This window comes from Haplochromis burtoni, unplaced genomic scaffold (genome assembly GCF_018398535.1).
Source record: "Haplochromis burtoni strain Fernald_Lab_line unplaced genomic scaffold, NCSU_Asbu1 Contig_221, whole genome shotgun sequence".
NCBI lineage: Eukaryota > Metazoa > Chordata > Actinopteri > Cichliformes > Cichlidae > Haplochromis > Haplochromis burtoni.
The window spans coordinates 619,429-642,814 of NW_024582582.1; the positions used below are offsets into that span (position 1 = coordinate 619,429).

Consider the following 23,386-nt stretch of genomic DNA (forward strand, 5'->3'; position numbering starts at 1 on the left):
AATGCTAGAGACTATGCCAAACCACAGATAAATGTGAGAACTGAATTTAAGGAGAAAGCTCAAAACCTGACAGGGAGATGGTGTCATAACAGTCAGACTTTCATTACATCAAAACAGGGCAGATTGTTCCATTAGTCTCTTTGGAAGTACAAGATTAAACCCCTGGCAGCCCGTGCAAAGAACTAGTACACGCCACATTCAGAGTAGTTACTGTGTCAGGATTATTTAAAATTGATCTGGATACAGTAAGTATTCAAGTGACTTAAAACGCCTCAGCTCATGATCTGAGGCATAAAGAAAACAGACTTTGGTTTTAGGTATAGCAAAAGAAACATTCTGTTAATTCAACATTTTGGGAGATGGCTCAAGAGAGAAAATAAGGCTGTGCATGTGTCAAGGACAGCGAGTCAGAATAGCCTAGCTCAACGAAGGAAAAACTGCTGGCTTCAAGTTAGTCCAAAATTTTATTTTTCAGGGTGGGGAATTAAAAAAAAAAAAAAAAAAAAAAAAAAAAAAAGTTCAAAGCTGTTCCACTCTCCTATAAGACCGTCTCTATATAACAAAGCTCTAAAGTCTTCTTTTAAACTAAGGTTTAATCTTTCTTGATCCAAATCATAGCTAGACATTCTGTTGTAGCGCTGCACTTATCCCAGAAACCACACTGGTGCCAACCTTTTCATCTCAATCCTGAGTACATTTCCCAAAATTCCCAAGAGGATATTATATTCATAAAAAAATAAAAATTACAATACCAGTCATTTTCAGCAACTGCCATTTACAGAGGCAGAACTGAAAGACTGCTGCCCGATATCCAACATCTCCACAAAACTCAGCGTTATGTCATTGTACAAACCGCAACCACATGAAAGCCTCACAGGTTTCACTGCAGTCAACTCTTAAGACAAAGCTCTTTAACAAAAAGGTTTAAAAATTAAATGCACACATTTAACAGAAAATATACCTGAAACTGGACAGAAGACTCATCCAGTGCTAAATTAAGAGGCGGGAACAAAAAAAAAAAAAAAAAAAAAAAAAAAAAAAAAAAAAAAAAAAGGCACAACAGAAAGGCCCTGAGGTACAGCAACTGTCAAACAGTTTGGCAACACCGATAGGCTAGTTTACAACTTAAGTATGAACTGACCCAACTGAGTGGGCAGGAAAGTCCACGTGTGACCTGAAAGGAGGTGAATGTGATAATAGCTGGGCAGGAATCTCAGTACTGGCAGGAATGAAGCAGACCTCCCTTCACTGGAGGGACGAGAAACACCGAAAAGGCCTTTAGTTCATATCTGCTACCACAATGCTCAGTGCTTCTTCACAGTCACTAAACCTTTAACAGATATGAGTCAATATGGTGATACTGTAATTGGCAAGGTTAAAAAAAAAAATAATAATAATCAACCCTGTGAGAGCCATGACGGAACAGTCCTTATATTTAGTCTTTTTCTATAAAAGTTTAAAGTATCACATAAATCTAAGGTCAGTTTTTTTCTTGCAACTACTCAAGGGTTAATGTAAATCTTAGCTCCTGAAATTTAAGCGTTTCCTATAAAAATTACAAAGCAAATAATTTGATCTGTCAGTCAGACTAATTTTATTTGCATGTAGTATGATATCGAGCTTCCCTGGACAAGAGTTTAAAAGCAATGTATCCATATACACCTTAGCATTTTGACTTAAGCGATAACCTCTGAACGTTTCAAGCTGACAGCGAGACACTGCAAAAGACTGTTGCTGATAACTGGTCTTAACCAGCCTTTTGGCCACAGGCACAGTCCTGTTTCCACCAGTCAAAGTGGAGGTTCAAACAGAGTAATAACCAAATAGACAGCATTTGGCTTGTTCAGTTAATGGTGCCAACTAAAGCCAAACTGCATTGTTGGAGAAAAATTTCAGTTTTTACCAAGTTTTTATTGTCCAATATTATTTTGTTCCACTTCAAGGCACCAAATATCTGGCATTGAGTAGTTCGTAAAATAAGAAAGCAGCATAATTGAGTTCTCTTTAAACCAAGTTGACAACGGTCAGACAACACAAGGTCTTTCAGCTAAAGCTTTCATGGGTCATTGGGAGAACAAAAAAACAAATCAAAAAGCGCAGGAGTCAACTATTCTAAACGTTTCCTGTATGGGAACGTCAACACCAAAAGCCCTTTAACTTTAGACCCCCACAAATATGAAGCTCTATGCAGTAAAACAGATCGGATAAAGTACTGAGCCAGATTCAAAATCAGAACAGCATCGAATCTTTTCTGTTTTTAGGAGACAATTTGAGGGGGGGGGACCCATCAAGTTCTTTGTCTCATTTCCACTGCCCAGTAGAACTACAGAACTGTTTGGATCAGTGAAGAATAGCAGCATAAGCAAAAGAAATCAAGTGATATTGTTTACTGGACATGGAGTTACAAATCTATAAACAGGCCAAGGCAGAATTCTTTACACTGTAATAACAGGAGACCTCTAAATCTATCACCATCCCTTTTTGAAACCATTTCCCTTCCTGAATGTGACAAAAACCTCAGACATTTAAAGTCCACAGGGGAAAAATAAAATAAAATGGAGGGCATGTTAAAAAATAAAAAAATATATTAAAATATTAAAAAAAAAATAATGCTTCACCCCTAAAATTGAAGAGGGGATTGTTTGGCACAGACATGCTGAATCAACTGATGTAAGCAGGAGGGTCCAGGGTCCCATCAAGAGGCTCAGATGATGGCGTTACTGCCGCGGAGGCCCACCCCACGGGCAAACTGCTCCAGCAGGCCGGAGATGGCACCAGAGGGGCTGGGAGCTGAGGATTTGAGGCCGACAGTGGAGCTGTAGGCTGCCAAGAAGGCTTCACGTACTGCCTCCAGACGGGCCTGACGCTCCGAGGGGAAGGAACACCTGGAGAGGACAGAGGAAATAAGCAGGGGGGGATAAGATGGAGGTAAAGGTCTGAGAAAATGCATCTCCTGCCGAGACCAGAGAGAAGGCAGATGAGTCAAAGGGAGGACCCAGTGGAAATGCATCTCCCCAATTCTCATTGTCTACTGGCCAGTAAGCCACCTCTGAACATTTCAGTGCCCTGGTTCCAAAAACTTAAAAAAAAAAAAAAAACACTTTCCTGACAAATCAAAGCTTGTGTTTGACAGGATAAAAGCACAAACTTTATGATAGTGCCGTATTAGAAGTAGCACTATTCATGTCAATTATGTCAGCACAAAGGGCAAGATATTAATGTGATTGCAGTTTGAAATATGGTCAAACATTAGTTATAACACTAATGTGCCTAACTCATTGAGCCCTTTTATTACATTGATCTTCCATGGCAAACACTACCCCACCTTATCAACTTTATGCACTGGTACAGCTGCCAGCACTAGACAGTCATTAGGCCCTTCTCTGAACCCTGTTATTGGTCAAAAGAGCTGGTATTCCCCAGTAATAGGACCTCTGAGACGTCCACCCTCCTCATGGTTCTAATTATGTCAACTTCATTTGGACTGACATTTATGCATTTCTCTACCATCACTGATCATGTGATCAAATGTGGTACATTTACTCATATATTCATACAATTAACCTAACAGCCATGAACAAGTCCGAATCTGTGATATAACGACACCCCACAGGCCCTGGGAGGACACCCCACAGGCCCTGGGAGGACACCCCACAGGCCCTGGGAGGACACCCCACAGGCCCTGGGAGGACACCCCACAGGCCCTGGGAGGACACCCCACAGGCCCTGGGAGGACACCCCGGGAACTTTGTTAAGTGACAGTGGTTAGCACGGTCACCTCAAAAACACAAGGGCACAACATTTGTGACACAGACAATTTACCATGCTGGTAGCACAGGAGTGTGTTAACAGCTAGGAAACACTGTTATAGTTAAGAACAGTAGGGACAGATACACTGAAAAGAAATACAGACTAATGACAAAGATCACTTTGTATGTAGGTTTGCACAACCAATGCTAAAGTAACTGAAACCAGCAAACTCTTACTACACCGTCATACAGCCCAGCACAAACTATGGTTACTGATTTGCTAAAGAGATCCTAAACTGGCACAAAATAAAAATTGTATCACAACTGAAAATTTCACAATAAACTGTGGACCCTGTAATGGCAAACAGATCCAGTGTTGGAATGAAGGAGGAGATACCAGAGCATAAAGCTAGCCGTGGTTTAATTTAAGAAGTCTAAGCTGTTTGTTACTAACTGAGAAAAGGGTGACAGTCTGCTTTTCTGCATCCATGTCCCACTGGGAAGTGAACCTCTTGTTTAAGACTATGAAACCATGTCATCTACAAATCTCTTACAGGACTGAAACCTGTCTACCAGTGGAGAGGTACTTACATTCGTCCACTGGCTTCATCCTGAAAGCTGAATGGCAGGGGGGAGTCGTAGGCAGCGATAGCAGTAGATGAGTTGGAGGATGAGGCCGAGGCCAAAGGTGGAGGGAAATGGGTATGGTCATGGATGCTGCCACAACCGGAAACTATCTGCCAACTACCATAATCTGTAGAGAGGGAGGAACTTGACCGAGCACAGTCCGCTGCTAACCTGAGAGACAGATAAGAGGGACAAAAGTAAAAGAAAGCCCCCAGAGCTCATCTTGATCAGTAGCATGACTGATATTTGTGGTGGAGCAATCTCCATTTATGATACCCCGACTCAGTTTCAAGTCTGTATCAGCAAACCAGTTGTATCCTGATAACCAAAAAATAAAAAAAAATAAAATAAAATAAACCCATTATATTTGTTCCTATGATGCATCTAAGATGTTTTAGGCTTTGGGTCCACAGTCAGCTGTTAACAGACCTCTCTGCATTGAATCGTACTTGTTATTAATCTCTGGCTCTCTTCCAAAGCATGTCTTTGTCTCGTCTTTCTTCCCTCACCCCAACCCAACCGGTTGTGGCAGATGGCCGCCTCTCCCTAAACCTGGCTGCGCTGGAGGTTTCTTCCTGTTAAAAAGGAGTTTTTTTGCCAAAGTGCTTACTCATAAGGAGTCATGATTGTTGGGTTTCTTTCTGCATGTATCATTGTATGGTCTACCTTACATTGGACCTTTTTCTCAAAACCATAGTGTTGTGCCAGATGTATGACATTAGAATATCGTGTTGTAACTGCTGAATGATATGAAATCTTAAAGCCTTCAAATGGGACTACACCGATTTTGATTTCTAAGGAGACACCACTCCATTCTTCACTTTGTCCCGTTTTGGAGAAGCCAAATACTGCCCGAGTCTCAACACTGGTACCAATGTCTGCATTTCTTACCATATACTTTAAATCTTTTTGTTAAGGACAATCCATGAACAGTCTCATAAATAAAATATACCAGATTCATATATGTATCCATTTTATTCAAGTATTCTTGCTAGAAAAGTGATACAGATTAATAAGATGTTGCAAATTTGAATAAGCTGAAACTGTTTAGCATACGGCATTTTTTGTTGCTTTTGGATGCAGCTGCATACTGTCGGAGCTTTGCAAAAATCGGTTATACAATACAATCACTTAAAGCTTAAAAAGTCATGCTGTGTTGATGACCGAGTGGAATCCAATTTGTCAAAATCCATTCACAAAGCAGGTCTGTTATGCACTAAACCTTTTTTGGCCTACAACTGCAAAGAGCATGTTATGTAGACCATCTTGTCTTCCTTAGGATGGGAAGTGTTCAGAGTGTTTGTACTTTTACCTGTCACAGGGTTTCTAAGACTGTTTAAAAAGCAGCAAGTTTAGACTTCTTTTACTGAAGAAAGAAAGTTTCTCTCTGCAGTCGCAGTTTTGTAATAAAGGAAATGAGCAGGTACTATGCAACAAAATCCTCCACGTACACTTGCCTAATAGCAGCATTTAAGTGACTGAGAACTTCAAGCTATCTGATTTGGAAAATTTCCCAATACGTCAAACGGTGCAGTTAAACCCAAAATAAGGGAAATGATAGAAACAGAAATGAAAGAAGAATTCAAAGCCGACAAAGAAGCTGACGAGACTTCTAGATAGAGGAAGTGGAACACACTCCAAACCAGGAACATTTTAACAGGTTCAAATGACAACAGTATAGCAGTGGTTGCACTGTCGTAGCAACTGTATTTCACTGCTTGTAAGTAAAAGCAACAGAGCTGAGAAGGTGCATCTGGTGATTGTCCAAAAAGTGTGTAAAAGTACGCAGTCGAGCAAACTTGAACTGGTGGCTTAAGCTGCATGGACTCCCTCACCTTCTCCCTGGAACAGCCAATGGGCTGCTGCCAGTACGAGTGTCGCCATGCTCCGACTGATTGGATGAGGAGCTAGAAGACCTGGCGTCATTTGCTGTGTGGGAGAGGCGGTCGTCCAAAGGGTTCTGTTTATTCCAAACCACCATTGGAGAAGAGGAAGTGTTGCCTTTTCTCCTGAGGGCAGAGAGTAAATCACCATTAGCAACAGCTTGTTATCCGAGGCCAACGACACCACCACTGCATAAGTTAGATGTTGTATGTGGTATTCCTTAGACAAGGCATCTTTGGCTTGGAACGTGTGTGTGCTAGTTCTAAACTAGCAAAGTGTTGGAGCTGTGAGCATTTCCTTAAAATGCAAAGAACTTGTTTGAGATGACACATCAACTTCAGACACTTTAAGGCCTTGGTGAGGAAAAACAAAAACAAAAAAAACAAACAAAAAACAAAACAGACTAGTCCAGCATAGGGTCACAACACAACCATCCAAATTACTCTAGCTTGCATACGATGACTGCAAAATGTTTAATAGAGTAAGTACCTGGAGACTAATGCAAAACACCCTATGAAACAATGACTGGGAGGTGAGCATTTACATAATACTCATGCACCTCTACATAACCAGTCAGATTCCCGAGTGACTCCATTCAACTTGCCCTGCATAGCTGAGGAGGGTCTCAAGCAGACAGAATCAAAAATTGTAATTGTGTGGATATGAAAAGCTTTTACATGCGTTTTGCAGACCTTTTGTTATCCAATGAAGGAGAGTAGATTTGCATTTTCTACGGTATTGTTTTTACTGGACCGTATGTATTATACAGCAGTATAAATATTCTAGGAAGCTTGCAATAACTGGAAGAAAAGATCAACCTAAAGACACTTTGAGAAATTAATCCTTGAATTGTGTGAGCATGTGTGGTGCTGACCAGTTGGAGGCTTGGGGCTGACTGGAGGACAGGTCCACAGTGTCATTGGTCAAGCTTGATCCACTAGCAATCTCTTCAGTGATGAGGGAAAAGTCACTGCTCAAACTAGTCACACTGCCACGGTCCCTGGACTCTGAAAGCAAACAGCATTTCATCCAACATGTCACACAGAAGAGCCTGAGTAGCACCAACCAATAAAGGTTTACCCCCCTCCTTCAATGTTCCCAAAGCTCCTGTATTGTCTGCCCCACCCCAGCTAAATATATTTAGATGTATAAAACAAAGACATTTACAGGGGAAGGCTGGAGCAATTCCCCCAAGATTCTGCAGTCACACGTCTGCTGCTCAGACAGTGTCGTCCTCAAACACTACAGCAAAGGCCTGAACAAAGCACCATTTGCACCTATGAAACTGACTGAGTCTGACATGAAAAAGCACCCTGATGTGACTACCACAATAAAAGGTTAAGAGTTTGTTCAAGCAAGTTTTGGATTTTAGGCTTGCACTTTTATAAAAGATTAAAGTACCATTTTAAAATCACGGTCTCATTGTTTTGCTTTAGGCACTTAAAGTCTCCTTGCATCAGACCAGAGGCAAGTAGGATGAGCTCCCACTGCAGTCTTTAGCATAGCACCAGAGACTGCTTAATGCTCAATACCTTTCTTTCAAGAGTTTGAGAATTCTTGAATAACACCATTAGTGCCAAATGATTGGCATTTGATGCCACATTTATGATGTCTATATAGATATACAAGCCAAAGCCTGCCTATGTATAGTTGCTGAACAGCGCACCCAACTTCTGATGGTTGTTTCCAGCAGCCATGTGACAAAGCACAAAGTCATTCAAAGACCATAGTGAGACGTGCTGTAACGTATAGATCAGGGGTCCCCAACATCCTGACTCCAGCCCAAATCTGAACCCCAAGAGGGTTTTTTTACCAGACCACAAAGCATTTTCTCATTTGCCATGTTTTATTCCTGCCGGCTACCGTGGCTGACTTTTGAACAGGCGCGTGGGGCAACTATGTGGGGCAGTGACATTCAGGTCCACACTCCAAGCCAGCTGGTGGTGATATTGCACCACCAACACAAACACAAAGGAAACCCATGCAGGCCCTTCAGTGCGGGTTGCTAAATTCCTAGCTTGGGAGCTCAAGAATGTTGACAGTATAATTATGCCTTGGTGCTGCACAGATGAGTAAAAGAAGATGGCTTTGTCATAAATATGTAAAGTGGATGATGAAAATTGGGCATTTAAAGACGAATGGACAAAATTCGCTCACGACTAACGAACATTTGCATCCATGCTTAAGAATTGCATTGACCCCATTTCACCCAAAATTTAAAATGCTAGCTGCAAATGTCCATGCAAATTTCTCCTACTAAAGTGAGAGCCAGCACAGTTTTGCAGGATGTTTTAAGTTACATGGTGTCGAGTTTGTCAAACACATTTTCTGCAGTTTAAAGCACTTCCTAATTTTCCTGAATATTGAGGGGTTTTAATGTTAGTTTTTTTAGGAGAGTTTGCACCTTAATGTTGTTTATGTGCAACAGATGTTGCAAAGATTGCATAATTTAATAGTTTTTTGTTTAATATTGGTACTTGAACTGGATTGCACTTGTCTGTCCAGGAGATGATTTAATGGGCATAAAGTTAAATGATTAAAACTAATTTCTAAGTACTAAGTTTTAAAAAGAGACTTTCCATTTGATTCAATTTTATATGATGGATTATGCAGAAGAAAAATAGAATTGGGCTGAAAGGCCTGTTGCTTTACCAGTCACACCATATGATTAAAATGTCCTCTTTGCCCAATTCATCCCAAACCATTTCAATTGGATTTCTGCTTAAAGCGATCTGGCCTCCACAATCACTCTCCTTACTATTCCAGAACAAAGCTAAACACTTTACATTTCACTAGATTAAATAACCGAGATTAGGCATGTCTGAACTTTTGATACTACATATCATCGGAATACCTTAATAATCCCTAAAGAAATTATGTGGTTACAGTTGCTCCAAGACAAAAGTAACAGACTGAACTAATTAAATACTACAATATATTACAAAGTTTACAAAACATAAGAAATGGCTCTAATATACACAAATAGCTCAATTATTAAATATCCAGAATACTACAGAGGTAAAATATGTGATTGACATTTTACTCTAAACTGTAAAACTTTGTCATTTACACCCTTTTGCATGTTCTCTACAGTAACTATTGCAGTGTGTACTGTGCATTAGATGGAGTTGTACAGGCAGGAATGATTTCCTGTGTCATTTAGTGGTGCATTTGGGTATTATATTATAATAATATAGGCTCCCAAAATATCTGTAATTAGCTAGATCCATGAAATATCAGTCAAAACTTCTACAGATGAAAGCATGCAAGAGTGACTCACTCAACTGGCAGAGCTCTTCCACAGTGAAATCACCGTCTTTGAAGTGAGAGTTCTTTCTTCTAAAACTTAAAGGGGTCAGACATTAAAAGACTAGTGAACACCTGATAGTGAATCCACACAGCTGGAATTTGACTAGGTAATGTGGTAAACACACCTCTGCTTTTTAACTGTAGAGAACTTCTCTGAAACAATGTGCTTCAAAAAATTGAAGCAAAAAAAGAAAATCTGAGGAGGAAAGAAGAATGTCTGATGAAACAAACAGAAACCATTAAGACAAAAATAGAAACTGGTAATAGCAAGGGGTACACAAACTGCATGTAGCCTTTCACAAACCAAAATTCACTCACCACATTTAGGTGTTATTCCACATCAAGCTAAATGATTATGTCAAGTGTCATTTTTACTGGCTTTAGAATGAGCTACAACTTCATTTTAAATACAAGTACCTCTTCCCCTTTGGAGAGTCGATCTGGCAGCATGTGACTAGAAGGGGAAAAAAAAAGGAATGACTGAAAAGCTTCCATTGCCAAACCTCCTCAGCATAATAATACTATAATATAAAATTATATAATAGTTCTAAACTGACCAGTTCTTTGTCATAGTTAAAAAGGATAAATACAGAATACCAGCAGAGCTGAAATGGATCGGAGACGTTGATGAAGCACATCAACATCTGCACCTGACGGTAGCTTTAAAGGACTGATAATTTAACTACAATGCACCATATATTCAACTGATCCAAGTGTGTTTGGGATAAACTCATAGCACCAGATTTAGTTGAATACTTTTAAACTAACTGAACCTGAAAGCTAAACATTTTAGCTTAAAGATCTGAAAATGAGTGACCGAGTTTAAGCTGTTTGGTGATGGGATCAAAAAAGGCTAAAAAAAAAAAAATTATCTTAAATGCTGCACGTCGCAAGTTTACCTTCCCATTAATCAGTCACAACTCAAATATGTACTGTAGGCAACCAAGGGTCTCTCAAGTCAGGTGGCACTACGAAGTGTCCAAATCACCTCCGACATATTTCTGCTGGCCAAATCAACTTATCTTAACAAGTTGCTGTGAAGTCCTGAAATAACAGATGTAACATTCTTACCCAAAGAGGAACCAGTCGTAAGCGATAGTCAGATACAGAATCTCTGTGGGCTCCAGGCTGGCATGCACTGCACCATCCTGTGAAAGATGGGAATAACTGAGTCGAACAGCAGTCTAGTAGGTTTAGGCTTCAGCAGGTACTGTGTACATGTCTAGTAGAAGTAAAGTGCTCACGTTACTTCTGAATAGACCTCTCAGGAAAAGCACATGGGAGCATGACAGCAGTCTGGTTTAAATGCATGCACTTAAGTGAAACTATCCACAGTTTAAAAAAATAAAAATTATATTGACCATTTGTAACTGTATAATAAAAAAAAAAAAAAAAAAAAAAAAAAAAAAAAAGGAAAAGGGTAATAATCTGCTGCTTTTCCACAATGTTCCTCATGCCATAGATTCACTTCAACTACAGGCTTGGACTACAGCCTTGTGGACCACCAACTGTAGCTTTGGTGAGCTAATCCTAAAAGTGCTTGAATCAACTTTGCAGTTCCTGCAGGTACTGGTTACACTGGCTTCACCAATTTGTCCACATCTCCGAAACAGAACAGATAGTTTAAAAAAAAAAAAAAAAAAAAAAAAAAAAAGGTGGCATTTCTGCCCTTTACAGAGGTGCTGTGTCACATTGGCCAACGTAAAACATGTCAAAGTAATGAGTCTAGAGAAGGTAGCAGAACTGCTCTCTGAACAAGATTCAGAAAGGCACCATGGCCTTAATTTTGCCTGTGCCCTACACAGTATGAGCACACCATGACAGAGCTGACTAGTTGTCCACAGATCAGTTTCAGTTTTATCAGAAGATTGCCATGTGGGTCACATTTTCAGAAGAAGACTTTTTTGCATAAGTTGGAATTTAAAAATAAAATAAAAACAAAACAAATTGTGGTGAATACAGCGAGGTCAATTACAGCACAAAAACTGGCACAAGGAGCAGTGGTGGATTTGTGGCAGACTGATTAAGCAGGGGATTACAAGAGTCTAATGAAGGTCTGAAGGACCCATTGAGGTGTTTGGTGTCATGTGGAGAAACAGAAGGAAATAAAAAGATTTAAAAACCACTCAAGAATAGAAAAGACTTACTGCCCAGAGAGAGAGCCTGAGGAGAGACACGAACAGAGGCGTTCTGTCCCATCCTGATATGCAGTGCACCAGGAGGCCGCTATCATCTGAAATGACAACACCTGAGAGGTCAATGCTGTAAGCACCTTCTGGAAAGCAAGAGTATTATGAATAGGTAGAGTACATAATGCACCACAGAGTACAGAAGTGTTGTGTAACATGAACTCGATAGATGAACTCAACTTGTGTACTGAACTGGAAACAATACTGAATGATTCAAGTGAAGACGACAGCACAGAGACTGAGCAACATGCATATTCTGTTTTGCAATGGCACAGACTGAGTGCCAGTATAACAGCTCTGCGATGAACTGCCTTCATGAAGGATGCTGAACCACAGCTTGAAATTTATAGGATGTACAGGGAAATGCAGAGAAACTTGTTTATTGCTCTGCATTCTGACAAAGGACAAAACAATACAGTCATTGGCATAATAATCCTAGTAGGGACTAGTAAAAGCACTATACAAATACAGGCCATTTACCATATGTAACTGTATTCTAAATCATACTAAATAAATGGAATTAAAAATAGTACCAATATTTGACGTAGTATAAATGAACAAAAAATAAATAAACCAAGGACCTTGGAAAGAAAAGTGTCTGGACTTCTTTAAGATGGTTCTAACTAGAACTGAAGAAGCTTCTCGGATGAGAGGTGAAACCTCTTCAAGCAACTTAAAGTCCAGACGCTTTTCTTTCCAAGTTTTCTCAGACTACGATGTCCTGGATGACTGAGAACCTTCACAGACAATAAATAAAGCACTGCCAACTAATGTTTATTTAAGGACTTTTTGGCTATTTGAGATGGCTACACAGACCATTAATTAGGTTAAGGCAGTGTTTCCCAACCACTGTGCCGTGAGAAATGATCAGATGTGCCGTGGAAGATTATCTGGTTACATTCTCTTCCACTAGAGGGCAGTACAACTACCTGCTCCAATTAAATGGGTTGCCAACTGCCAGTAAAACAGAAGACGAAATTACATAATCGCCATGCTGTGAGTGAGACAATATAGCCATAGATAAATATTTGAAAAGAAAAAGTAGCCAGTCTGACCTGGGTCCTGGAGAAAATTCTGACCCAGGTGAAGGCCCTAGCATGAGTGGCAAAAAAAGGTATACTGGGGACAAACAAGCCAATTCCGTTATGCCTGGTGCACTTGGGGGAAAAAAAAAAAACCAAAAAAAAAAGGATCAATATGCTTTTTGTGACATTTTTGTTTGGAAAACTCACACGGCACACCACCAATGTGAAATATGTGCCGTGGCTACAGAAATGTTGGGAAACACTGGGTTAAGGAACAGTTCTGCTACTGTGATTGTCATGATGAACGGTTTAAGACATCTTAAACTTGAATTAAAACCAATGTTTTGAGACAAACTGACCTGAGCATTTTGACATTGTAGTTCCTTAAATATCTACTCAGATTATTCTGTTAGAAGTTGGACATTGAAACAGTGACAGTCTACTCAAAGTCTTCAGCTGTTTGGTGGTGGTTAACCATTAACCAGAGAATTATCCAGAACAGGAAGTGAATTAGCTACAAAACCTTATGCTAAACCTGGTTTCTTATTTGACAGTTGATTCTATATTACATCCCAGATTACCACTCATTCTGACAGACCATAAAATAACTGCCGGAGGAGTTACCAAGGTAGCTAGTTAATGGCAGGCTTCCCTTCTACAATGACTGACTGTTGCTTTATATTATGATTGAGCTGCCTCCAATCCACAACAAGAAAACACACACCTACCATCACTATTGATGATGTGGAGAAGTAGCTTCAGGTAGTTCTGGGTCTGCTGCACCAGGTCCCATGACTGGACAGTTTTCACAGAGAAACAAACATTAATTGTTGGATAAAAACCTTACTTTGACACACGGTATGAAGGACATTTCCAGTTTAAGATCATTTCCTGAGTGCAAAGCTTGGCCTGTTCCTCCACATTTAACCAAATCGATAGATTAAAACCCAGGAAGAAAATCATTTTCTGCACATTTTGGCATTTAGCTTTACATTCGTGGACTCTAAAACCACATTCTGTGAGGTCAGACACCATTTGACTGTACAGTTTTTAATCAGCATGAGTACACCAGCAACCCACAGAGAAACGTTACTATAAGACACTATAATATTACTATGCGCCAGTTTGTCCATGTTTTGTTTGTCAACCTATTACAGCAAAAGCATCACGGGAAAACAATAAAATAAAAACTTAGTGATGCTAGTGTACAAGCAGTCAAGTTATGAATAACGAGCCAAGATCTGTGCAAGTTGGACAACAGATGGAGCTATAACACCAGTAATATCAGCACATGACTGTTATGGCAGATAAAGAACTCAGTAAAAGCAGGAAGACAAGAGAATTAACCTGGTACTGAGTCCAGTCAATGTTCAAGTTGTGAGTAAAGCACCTGGGGATTGTCAAAGGAGCGTCCACAAAGTCCTGTCAGAAGATACAAAGAAGAATGCTCAACACAGAGCTGACTTCTGACCAGTGCCTGATCTGTCTGAGCAGATTCTCTACCTGATTCCAGTTAAACACCAGACCCTCTGCTGTGTAATCTCTGTCTTTGTAGTCCTTGAAAAACTCACATCCTGAAAAACAACGGTAAAATGTAATTTATATGTACGGCGCCAAATCACAACAACAGTTGTGCAAGGTGCTTTATATTGTAAAGTAGACCCTACAACAATACAGAGGAAACCCAACAATCATATGTCGCCCCCCAACAAACTCCTCTGTAAATTAACCCAAAGTCAAGCTATAATGAGAGTATACAAAAATATAAATAAAATGTCTAGTTCCCAAATATTTTCTGCCTGGCAGAAGGTTTTATGGCAAATATGCACTTTATACAAAGCAGAAAAATGAATAATTGAATGCTTAAGATTTGACAAATTTTACTAGCTTAAAGTGCAACATCCCAGAGCTTTAATTTGGGTAGACAGCACAGGTACATGTTATGAAAGAGTAGTAGTAATACAGTTTTAAGCACAAACACCAAAATGGTAGTTTAATCTATTACTATATTATCAATTGAGGGCTTTGTTCTACAAGTCACAGCTGTTCGTGGACCGCCTCTGTAATTCCACTCATATTCCATTACTGGCTGATAAAGCACACCTAGCTCTGGTGAAAGGGTCCTTACCTGGGTAAGGCACAGAAAGCAAAGTGAAGTCTGCATAGCGTTGGGCCTTGTCTACCTTCTCTGATGACGTCACACTGCAGGGACACAAGGAAACCAAATGAGATGCATTATAAGCAGTCACCCAGAAACATGAAAATAAACCCTTTTATTAAAAGCTGTTGTAATGTGATAAACTAGCAGTGCAGCTTCTGACCTTTCTAAAGCTGACAGGGAAAACTGGAACTTAATTAACTGAAGTGTTCCTGTTATTCGTAGTGTATTAGTTCTTGCTGATACTGCTGCTTCACACTGCAACCGTTTCCTGGCCCTCTACTTTTTTTTTTTTCTTAAACTTGCACTTTCCTGACCTTTGACCTGCCTTGTCACCATGTATTTTCAATCAAAAATCTGTCCCTCAACAGCAGACCTTATAATACACTGAATGATGCAGCAGTGATTGCGGTGCTCTAGACATAGCTGTTTATAGTAAATTGGGGACACACACACACTTCAACGACAGAACTGACAAAAATCTGACGCTAAACTGAGTAGCCACATCAGAAGCCTCCCTCTAACCTCTCTTCTTCTAGGAAACTGACCTAAATGGCACAGAGTGTGAATGAACCAGTACAGTCTGTTCCTTACTTGAGGCCAAACTTAACCTTCTTGTTCTCCACCATTAAGTCGCAGATATAGCGAACTGACAGGTAACGCAGCAGCTTAATGTCATAACCTCGAACCTTATCGAAGAGATGGGAGTCACCGTTCCTGACGAGGAGAAAAGTGAAGAGATAATGTGAACATGCTATCATGTTCAAAAAAAAAAAAAAATGATAGCATAGACAATTTATCTGACACATAGTAACTGTTATTAAATGATCTAAAACACTGGAGAAGGGAAACAAGTCACTCTCCAAAATATAGCAGGGACGGGGGGGGGCACGTCACAGATGTGTGTACTTGCTGTACATTTATTAGTTTCTAGACATGAGCATAACCAGTGACCAGGCAGATGGTTAGACCTCAATATTTGAGATATTTTGGCTCCTCATCTAATGAGCAAAAACAAAAAATGATTAAAATAAAGTACGACTGACGTTTAACACTTGTTAAAATTCTTGTCATTTCTATTTCACTTTAAAGAAACCCAATTTATAGAGATTGTGAAAACATGCACATAGCATATAAATGTTGGGCATTTGCTGGGTGTAGTTTCTAAATGTACGTGTGTTACAGCATTAAATTATTTTTCAAGCTGTCAACCAATGATTGGATTAAGAAAAAAAATATAAGATTTAACTTTCAAGACCAAATATCCAGGCTGTAAATTCTGTGGGTTTTTGTTTGTAGTTTTTTTTAAAACCCTGTATGATCAGGTCGTGACAACATCAAACCTACCCTCAGAGCCAAATTCTGACTTTTCTCTTAAAAACAAAAGTCCTATTAGACAGTGTTAAGAATGGATTAATTTGTTTATCACAGATGAGATTTTGACTCCATGAGATTAACACAATTCTTAAATTACAAAATAAATACATTTAAAAAAAAAAAAATGTCCTGTGTGTACAGCAGGTAAGGTAACCATTACCTGACTACCCTGTCATCCTCTGGAAACTCCTCCGACTCCGTCCATGTGTCATCACTGCCCCCTAAACAAAGATAAATTATAAAAATAGCAGGAAAACATTAGTCGGGTCAATCTCTCCACATACAGGCTTGGAAATATTAATTGTTGCAGACTTTGCATAAGTGCAGCATCAGATAAAACATTGTTCCAATAAAGGGAAAAAGTTAACACTTTAATGGAAGTGGGAAATCATTCAGCCATCTTATTCCACTCATCCATTTAAGAGTTATGGGAGGGCTGGAACCTACCCCACTGTCATGTGTGAGAGGTGAGGTACACCCTAGACAGGTTGTGAGTATAGCAGGGCTAACAGAGACAACCACTCAAGCTCACATTCACCTCGTAGTATCATCACTGAACCTAACGCACATCTTTGGATTACTCAAGCAGAACCCACATCAAAGGAAGACACTTCCACAGAGAAAGGCCCAACCAGTATGCAGACTTGAAACTAGGACCCTGCTCCACCCACTAGTCCTAAAATGGGGTGTAAACAGTGAATGCACTCTTAAGAGTTGTGTAGTCAAATACACAAAGAAATTTGCATGTGTGAGCCTAGAAGTTTTCACTCCATTAACAGCAAGTGTCTTCCTAAAAGTCAATCCCAAGTCTCTGGAGAATTTTCTGAAAGCTTCTGTAATGCACAAGTAATCTTTGCACTTAGTTCATAGAGTCTCAGTGTGTGCAGCAATGCAGAAATGGCACCATTTGTCAGAATGCCAGGAAGTACAGCTACTGTACCACAGCAGTGAACTTTGCAGCCTGAGAAATGCTAAGTGATCTTAATATTCGGTGCAGTTCCACCCCCCACACGTTCCCCTCAACTGATGTTAAAAGGGAACTAAAACAAAAACAACTGTAGTCATCCCTGATGAGCTGGTGATTTTCAGTGGAGGCAACCTTTCAGTCAAAACAAAGGCTCAGAAAGAAAAGTGCTGCAGCTATTCACAGGTCAGAATCCAAACTGAAACTTATCATGAAAATAAGTCAGCCACAACTTCACATTTATACTAACTTTAAGCCATTTGCAGGTGTGTGTGCTTTTTACCTGAGAAAATGTAGTTGTAGCCTGTGCGTCCATACAGCTCCCCCCAGCCTGCCAGTGTGGATGATCGGCATATATGCTAAAATATGGCAAGCAAAGAATACAACATTTTATATTTCAGTCATTGTCAAATTTAAACATTCAGAAAACTGAAAATTTTGAACCTTCAGCTACTTTACTTCTTAAAGAAGGAAAATGCTCCACAAAGTCAGTCAGACCAAAATTATGGCCTCGCAAAATAGCACGGACAGTTAGCATTAGTACCCTAGAATCATTGTACCTCAGCGCCTCGTGCCTTAACACAGATGTAACATTAGCTGGTGCTGGCACTACGTAATCTTTAGAGTGTTACAGGTTCACTGCACCCACACAGATCTAATAAACTTAAGTTTGATGCATGCAGGCTGAATTGGGTCCGAGATGCTCTGGCCCTTATTCATCTTCTACTCGTTCCCGCGTTCCCTTTGGTTCCTCACAACAACACGAGAAGGATACATAATTCAAACGAGCTTATGCTTCCAACTCAGCTTGATTTTTTCTTTGTTAGCACTGTACACATTTTACCCGCATGTTTAACCTCAAACTATTCAGGCTGGGTTTGTTTTGAGTACTTTTTTTTTTTCCCTGCTTCACAAGCGGCAGTGTTAAGGAGCAACCACAGCATGAGGAGGTCACACCTTTGACATCAGAATTTTGTCACATGGAGGAAAAGAACAGTTGTATGTAACCAAGACCAATATAGATACCTTGCCATTGTAGAGGATGACTGGACAGACGAACCTCCCTCTACAGCGAGCCATCTTACTCCGGTTCACTAGGTCCTGCAGCTTAGAGATCTGCACCGTGCTCTCAAACCTGTACACACAAACCACCACATGCTCTGCACATCAACTACACAACACAATCCAGCAGTTAACAAATTTCTGCTCCAAATGAAACCATTTGGAGCAGAAATTTATGCAAATTTACAATGAAGCAATCTTAAAAGCTTTTACGCTCATATTGCCAATCTTCCCCCAGTTTCAAAAACTAAAATAACTGCAACCACTACAGCAGAAATGAAATTGACAGTTACAGCTTTTTTTAAAAACTCTTTTCTTAGAAAAACTTTAGCACACTGACACATGAAAGCCCTCAGCATTTTCATACATTGCTCTGGTTTGACTGTTTTAACTATACATCCTGCCACCTGACTAAATCCCTGGACTGGTCCATTTTGAAAGTTTAAACTAATAAAAATCGCTAGTAGTGGCAGGAAAGCAACACTGCACTGCTGAAGGAGCTTCTTTAAACACTTCCGCTACAAATTTAGTTTGTTTTTAAAAAGCCACCAATATTTTGCCCACACTTAACCTTATGTAAGTGCAGTCACAGAAACACCTAAGGATTACCTAAAGTAAAGGGATCAAACGTGATAAAGCGGCCAGAGGTCACTCAACGATTAGAGTCAATACCTGATACTTAACAGATGACTCAGCATACTTTTACCCCATAATGCAAACATTTATTACAGATGCAAGCTGCAATATTTGTATTAACTTTGTATCCAACTTTAGATCATTGCAACATACTTGAAACCCTGTGCAACTCTGGATAATCTTAAACATTCATTTTAGTGATAAACACAATTTCCCAATTTTCCTGATTCTCACTTTTGTCTCCACTAAAATCCATTTACATAAATACATTTTGTAACCATGTTTCTTGCATCGTACTCAGTAGTTAATATGCACAGTCCATCGCCCTTTTCAATTTAACGTGCAGCTTAAACATTTGTGAGAAAGTGCATTTTGTTTTTAACTGACACTTAAAAACTGGAAACATGGCTGCACATGAATACATTCAAAAGGAATATTTAAGTCTTAAAGAAAACACTCCACAAAGCTATTTTTGCTTCATCATTACAGGTAACTGTGCAAAGATTAAGAGTCTAACGTAGAAAGAATAAGAAAGGTTTCTGATGTAAAGTCTGCCAGCATTTTGGCCTCATCCATGTTTGCTACTTTAGATTACTAAATGACTTAACATTTCTTATTGTCAACTGATAAGTTGCTTCTATACTCCCCTGGGTGCAGTTATACATGTGGTTGCATGCATTAACTGCAATCAGGTTTTGGTGTTCCACAATTTTTCAGCTGACATGAACTTTGGAATCACTTTAACTGAAAGAAAATGTCTTTTTCAATGTATGAGTTTCAATTGTGTAAAACCAACTGACAAGATATATAGATCTTGCTGTGCATATGAAGGATTTTGCTGCTATTTCTAGCACTCTACTGGAAATTTGTTTCGCTACATGAATCAGCAATGAGAAAGAGGGCCTTTTTGAGTCACTGCTATAATGTGACTGACTCCATGTGACACAACAGTCACTTTACCCCTCTGCCTCCTTTATGTGTTCAGAGGGGCTGCAGACGGAGGATGATCTTTGGTCCCCACACCATAATAAGGTGTGCATGGAAGAAGAGGCACACAAACAAACAAGTGGGTAATTTGTAACTAGGCTGAACTTTGTATCAGGGGAAAAAGGATGGGATGACTGAGCAGTGGAGATATACCTGTCTTTCTCCACATCTAGGCATTCATACTCCAGGAAAACTATCTGTCGGGGGTAGTGTCCACACACTTCTCCGTTGGTGTTCTGGATGATGCTGTACTTGTAATCTCTGGCAAACAGCTGCAGACAGCGTGTCTCTATGGCCTCCACCTGAAGGAGATAAACATATTAATAGTCCTTAATGGTTCCTTTAGAGAATACTATAGTCCAAAAGGCTCATGTGAAGAGACCATAAGATCCCATTGTTTTGGTATGGCAGATTCTAGCCACACAGTCCAAATGCATACCCATAGATTGCATTATTAGACACCGAGCAGTCAAACTGCCAGCCAGATGTTTAAACATTGTCACACAATCATCAGAGTCTAGATTGAGCAATACAACTTAAAAAAAAAAAAAAAAAAAAAAAAAGCATGCAAGTTACGTACTACTTTTTGGATATTCTTTTGCAGAGTTGAGCATGTCTTCAGTGCAACTCATCATTTAAATTGATTGATTTAATACAAAAACCATTTGGCGCATCCTTAGCAAAAGTAGTAACTTATCATGAAGCTAAAGTAGAGAGAAAAGAGAAGTACCTGAGGAGTGACTTCCTTTGCCCTGTACTGCGTCTTGGAAAACAGGTCTATCAAATCCGTTATTTCTTCACTCTTTCTGACCAACAGCCCGGGAGCCGGGAAGCCGCCGGCCGTGGGGAGGTGGATGTCCGTCATAGTGCCTCGACCCGCTGCGGTGGCTTCGAGCCGCACTCGACCTCCTTCAAACACCGCTGAGCCTTGTCCTCTGGGACGGGGAGACCGACCAGGCCATCCCTTCCCAGCCAGCTTTTTCCTGACTGCCCGCTTGAGGGAGCCGGAGCCGGGGAGTCTTCTTGAATTCAGGGCACCAGCGAACCGTTCCACTCTCCAAACACAGCCTGTTAGCCAGCCCGTAAAGCCGGTCACTCAAACCACAGCTGCTGCCGCTGCAGGCTACAGAGGTTAGCAAGACTAGCTAACAGGCTAGCTCAGGTCCCCAGGCGTAGCCTATCGCTCGTCTTTTCCACCAATTCAAAGCCCTGGTAAATTCATTCAACATAAATAAACAGCCGTTTTATTTTCTGACATAGGGTAAACTTTCGTTCATCTCTCAGCACCAATAAAGTAAAACTCCCCGTCACCTGGAGTCAGGAAATCTCCAGGATCCTTCCCGGCCTACTCACGTTTCCTCAGTGCCATGTCTTCCTGTCTCCTTAGAAACCACGACCATAAACTGTTAAATGTATACAGTAAACTGTCCTGTCGCTGTAAGGTAGCAAAATAGAAGTGGATAACAGCCTCAGCAATACCGAGTGGTGTCGCAAGCTGTGCAACAGATACCGAAGTAAAACAGCCGATAAACAGGAAGCAGGTTTAACCATGTGACAGCCATCACCCCCTTTAAATGGTGGTGCCTGATTGGATCAGCTGGAAGGACTCGCTACTACTTTACTACGGCTGGGTAAACAATCTGATCACAGTATTTGAGCGGAAATAAAGACCGAGTTAAAAATTAAAGTAAAAAAACCCGATGATTTTACTAACCTTAACTTTACCTACCTTTCTAATTATCCTAGCCAGGTTAAGCAGAAAACTTTCATATGCGAAACTATATTGGAGAAATTATAGAGCTCGGTCTATGCATACAGAAAAAATGAGCTGAGGTTTGTTTGTTTGTTTTTTGCTTTTGTTTTGTAAACTTTTAATTTTTTGCTTCCCAAAGTGCAGAATATAGGGGAAAAACGAAAATACATTTATTTGCGTCACTACAATAACTCAATTAGCGAGCGCTTAATTAGAGTAGAAACTAAACATTCAACCTTTTCTTCAGTAATCATGAAGTCTTATTTAAAGAGTTCAGTTAAAGAGTTCCCTCTTTAATTGACACTCCAAATTCATCAGTGCTGACATTATCAAACATTACGAGGTAACACAATGTGGTTCTGTTACAGAAGAGGAAGAGTTACTGAAAATAGGCACTATAAAGTCCCTTATATATAGCTTTAATCTATCATTCATTATTTGGTTACAACATTTTAATCAAATTCACTATATTATCTGGAGTGATAGCTGGGGGATTAGGCTCAGCAGCTGACTAAAAAACATTTGTTTGCTGAAACAAACAAATGGGGGGGGGGATGCATGAAACTTGCTAACAAGGTCTGCTAATATTTGCTGATAAATTCGAACACTTCTTGTTTAAATATGGTCACTTATTGCATCAAATTACAACAAATTGACATGAAACGTGGTCTTCAATGAAAATACAACTGGCACTTTTGTTTGATAAAAAAGTGGATCACATATTGTTGCAGTGATTAGTACTCTTGTCTCACAACAAGAAGGTTGCAAAGACATGCATGATCTGTTAACTGGTGACTGGCAGTAGGTGTGGATGTGAGAGTGAATGGTTGTGTGTGTTGGCTCTGTCATAGACTGGACAATGTTAACAAGGGGGGGGGCTTTTATTTTGAAGGGCTTTTTATTTTGATATTATCGAGCAGGTCATGTGCTGTCTGTTTGTACTTTGTTCCATCTGAAACTGCGGTCTATTTTAACCCTTATTTAAAGCTTCCAGTACACAACATAAAAAATCCTTGGCAAATTTTCCAGTGCCTGATGCATAACATGGTGTTGTCAGTAAACAAAAGGTCCTGAATGATGTGGATAACATTTTTAGAAAAATATTTTTCCCTCCAGTGTGACTAGTGCAGGTCCGTGTCTACAGAAACACTGCCAGCAGCGAGCATTCATTATAGATAACAAATAACAAACTAGACAGGTGTCTAGCTATGTGGAGTAATAAACTTCAGCCCATATAACTTAGACAGATTTCTGACTCCACTTAGATTTTTGCTGTCTTTTTCTAAATCGTTTTTTTAGCTGCACTGTGCTTGATGATGTACCGAGTATGTAAATTTGTTTTGCTTTGTTTACATGATCTCTGTAAATATAATGTAATTTTTTAGTCTTACTGACTAAAGCATTTTTTGCTGCAAGTGACATTTTAACTATATTTTCATACAATGTTTTATTCACCAAGCACATTATCTACCTCCCATCGATGGTCAACTTAGAATTACCAGGTAACCTAACATGCATTTCTTTGGAATGGAGTAACTGGAGGACACCCATGCAGGCACAGGGAAAACACGACAGGGAAAGGCCCTGTAACGTGTGTGTGTGTGTGTGTGTGTGTGTGTGTGTGTGTGTGTATGTGTGTGCGTGTGCAGCAGTCGCAGAGCCTTCA

The 23,386-nt window shown here is 39.9% G+C and overlaps 1 protein-coding gene across 3 annotated transcripts; it reads right to left on the reverse strand.

The window, feature by feature from the left end:
* Positions 1-21,541, reverse strand: mtmr14 (myotubularin related protein 14). Of its 3 annotated transcripts, none has more exons than XM_005938595.3 (20): positions 21,321-21,540; positions 20,698-21,176; positions 20,121-20,269; positions 18,309-18,417; positions 17,566-17,641; positions 16,479-16,539; positions 15,536-15,658; positions 14,912-14,985; positions 14,287-14,357; positions 14,131-14,205; positions 13,512-13,578; positions 11,717-11,802; positions 10,641-10,717; positions 9,987-10,023; positions 9,695-9,765; positions 9,541-9,605; positions 7,135-7,267; positions 6,212-6,385; positions 4,341-4,547; positions 1-2,885 (listed from the first exon to the last, which is right to left on the reverse strand). In XM_005938595.3, the coding sequence occupies exons 2-20, from the start codon at positions 20,830-20,832 to the stop codon at positions 2,705-2,707; spliced, it is 1,971 nt and encodes a 656-aa protein (XP_005938657.1). In that variant the 5' UTR covers positions 20,833-21,176; positions 21,321-21,540; the 3' UTR covers positions 1-2,704. The 3 variants fall into 3 exon arrangements, with proteins under 3 accessions (XP_005938657.1, XP_005938656.1, XP_042082564.1); XM_005938594.3 differs by having other exon boundaries at positions 21,279-21,540; XM_042226630.1 differs by lacking the exon at positions 4,341-4,547 and having other exon boundaries at positions 20,698-21,541.
* Positions 21,542-23,386: the final 1,845 nt, after the last annotated feature.

Bases quoted from the DNA above. Each gene is read 5' to 3' on its own strand.
- mtmr14 (XM_005938595.3), bottom strand. From the start codon at position 20,832: ATGACGGACATCCACCTCCCCACGGCCGGCGGCTTCCCGGCTCCCGGG. The intron at 10,718-11,716 runs GTAAGTCTTTTC...CATCTTTCACAG, and splicing joins TCAGGCTCTCTCTCTGGGCA to GATGGTGCAGTGCATGCCAG. The intron at 7,268-9,540 runs GTGAGTCACTCT...GTTTGCTTTCAG, and splicing joins GGAAGAGCTCTGCCAGTTGA to AGTCCAGGGACCGTGGCAGT.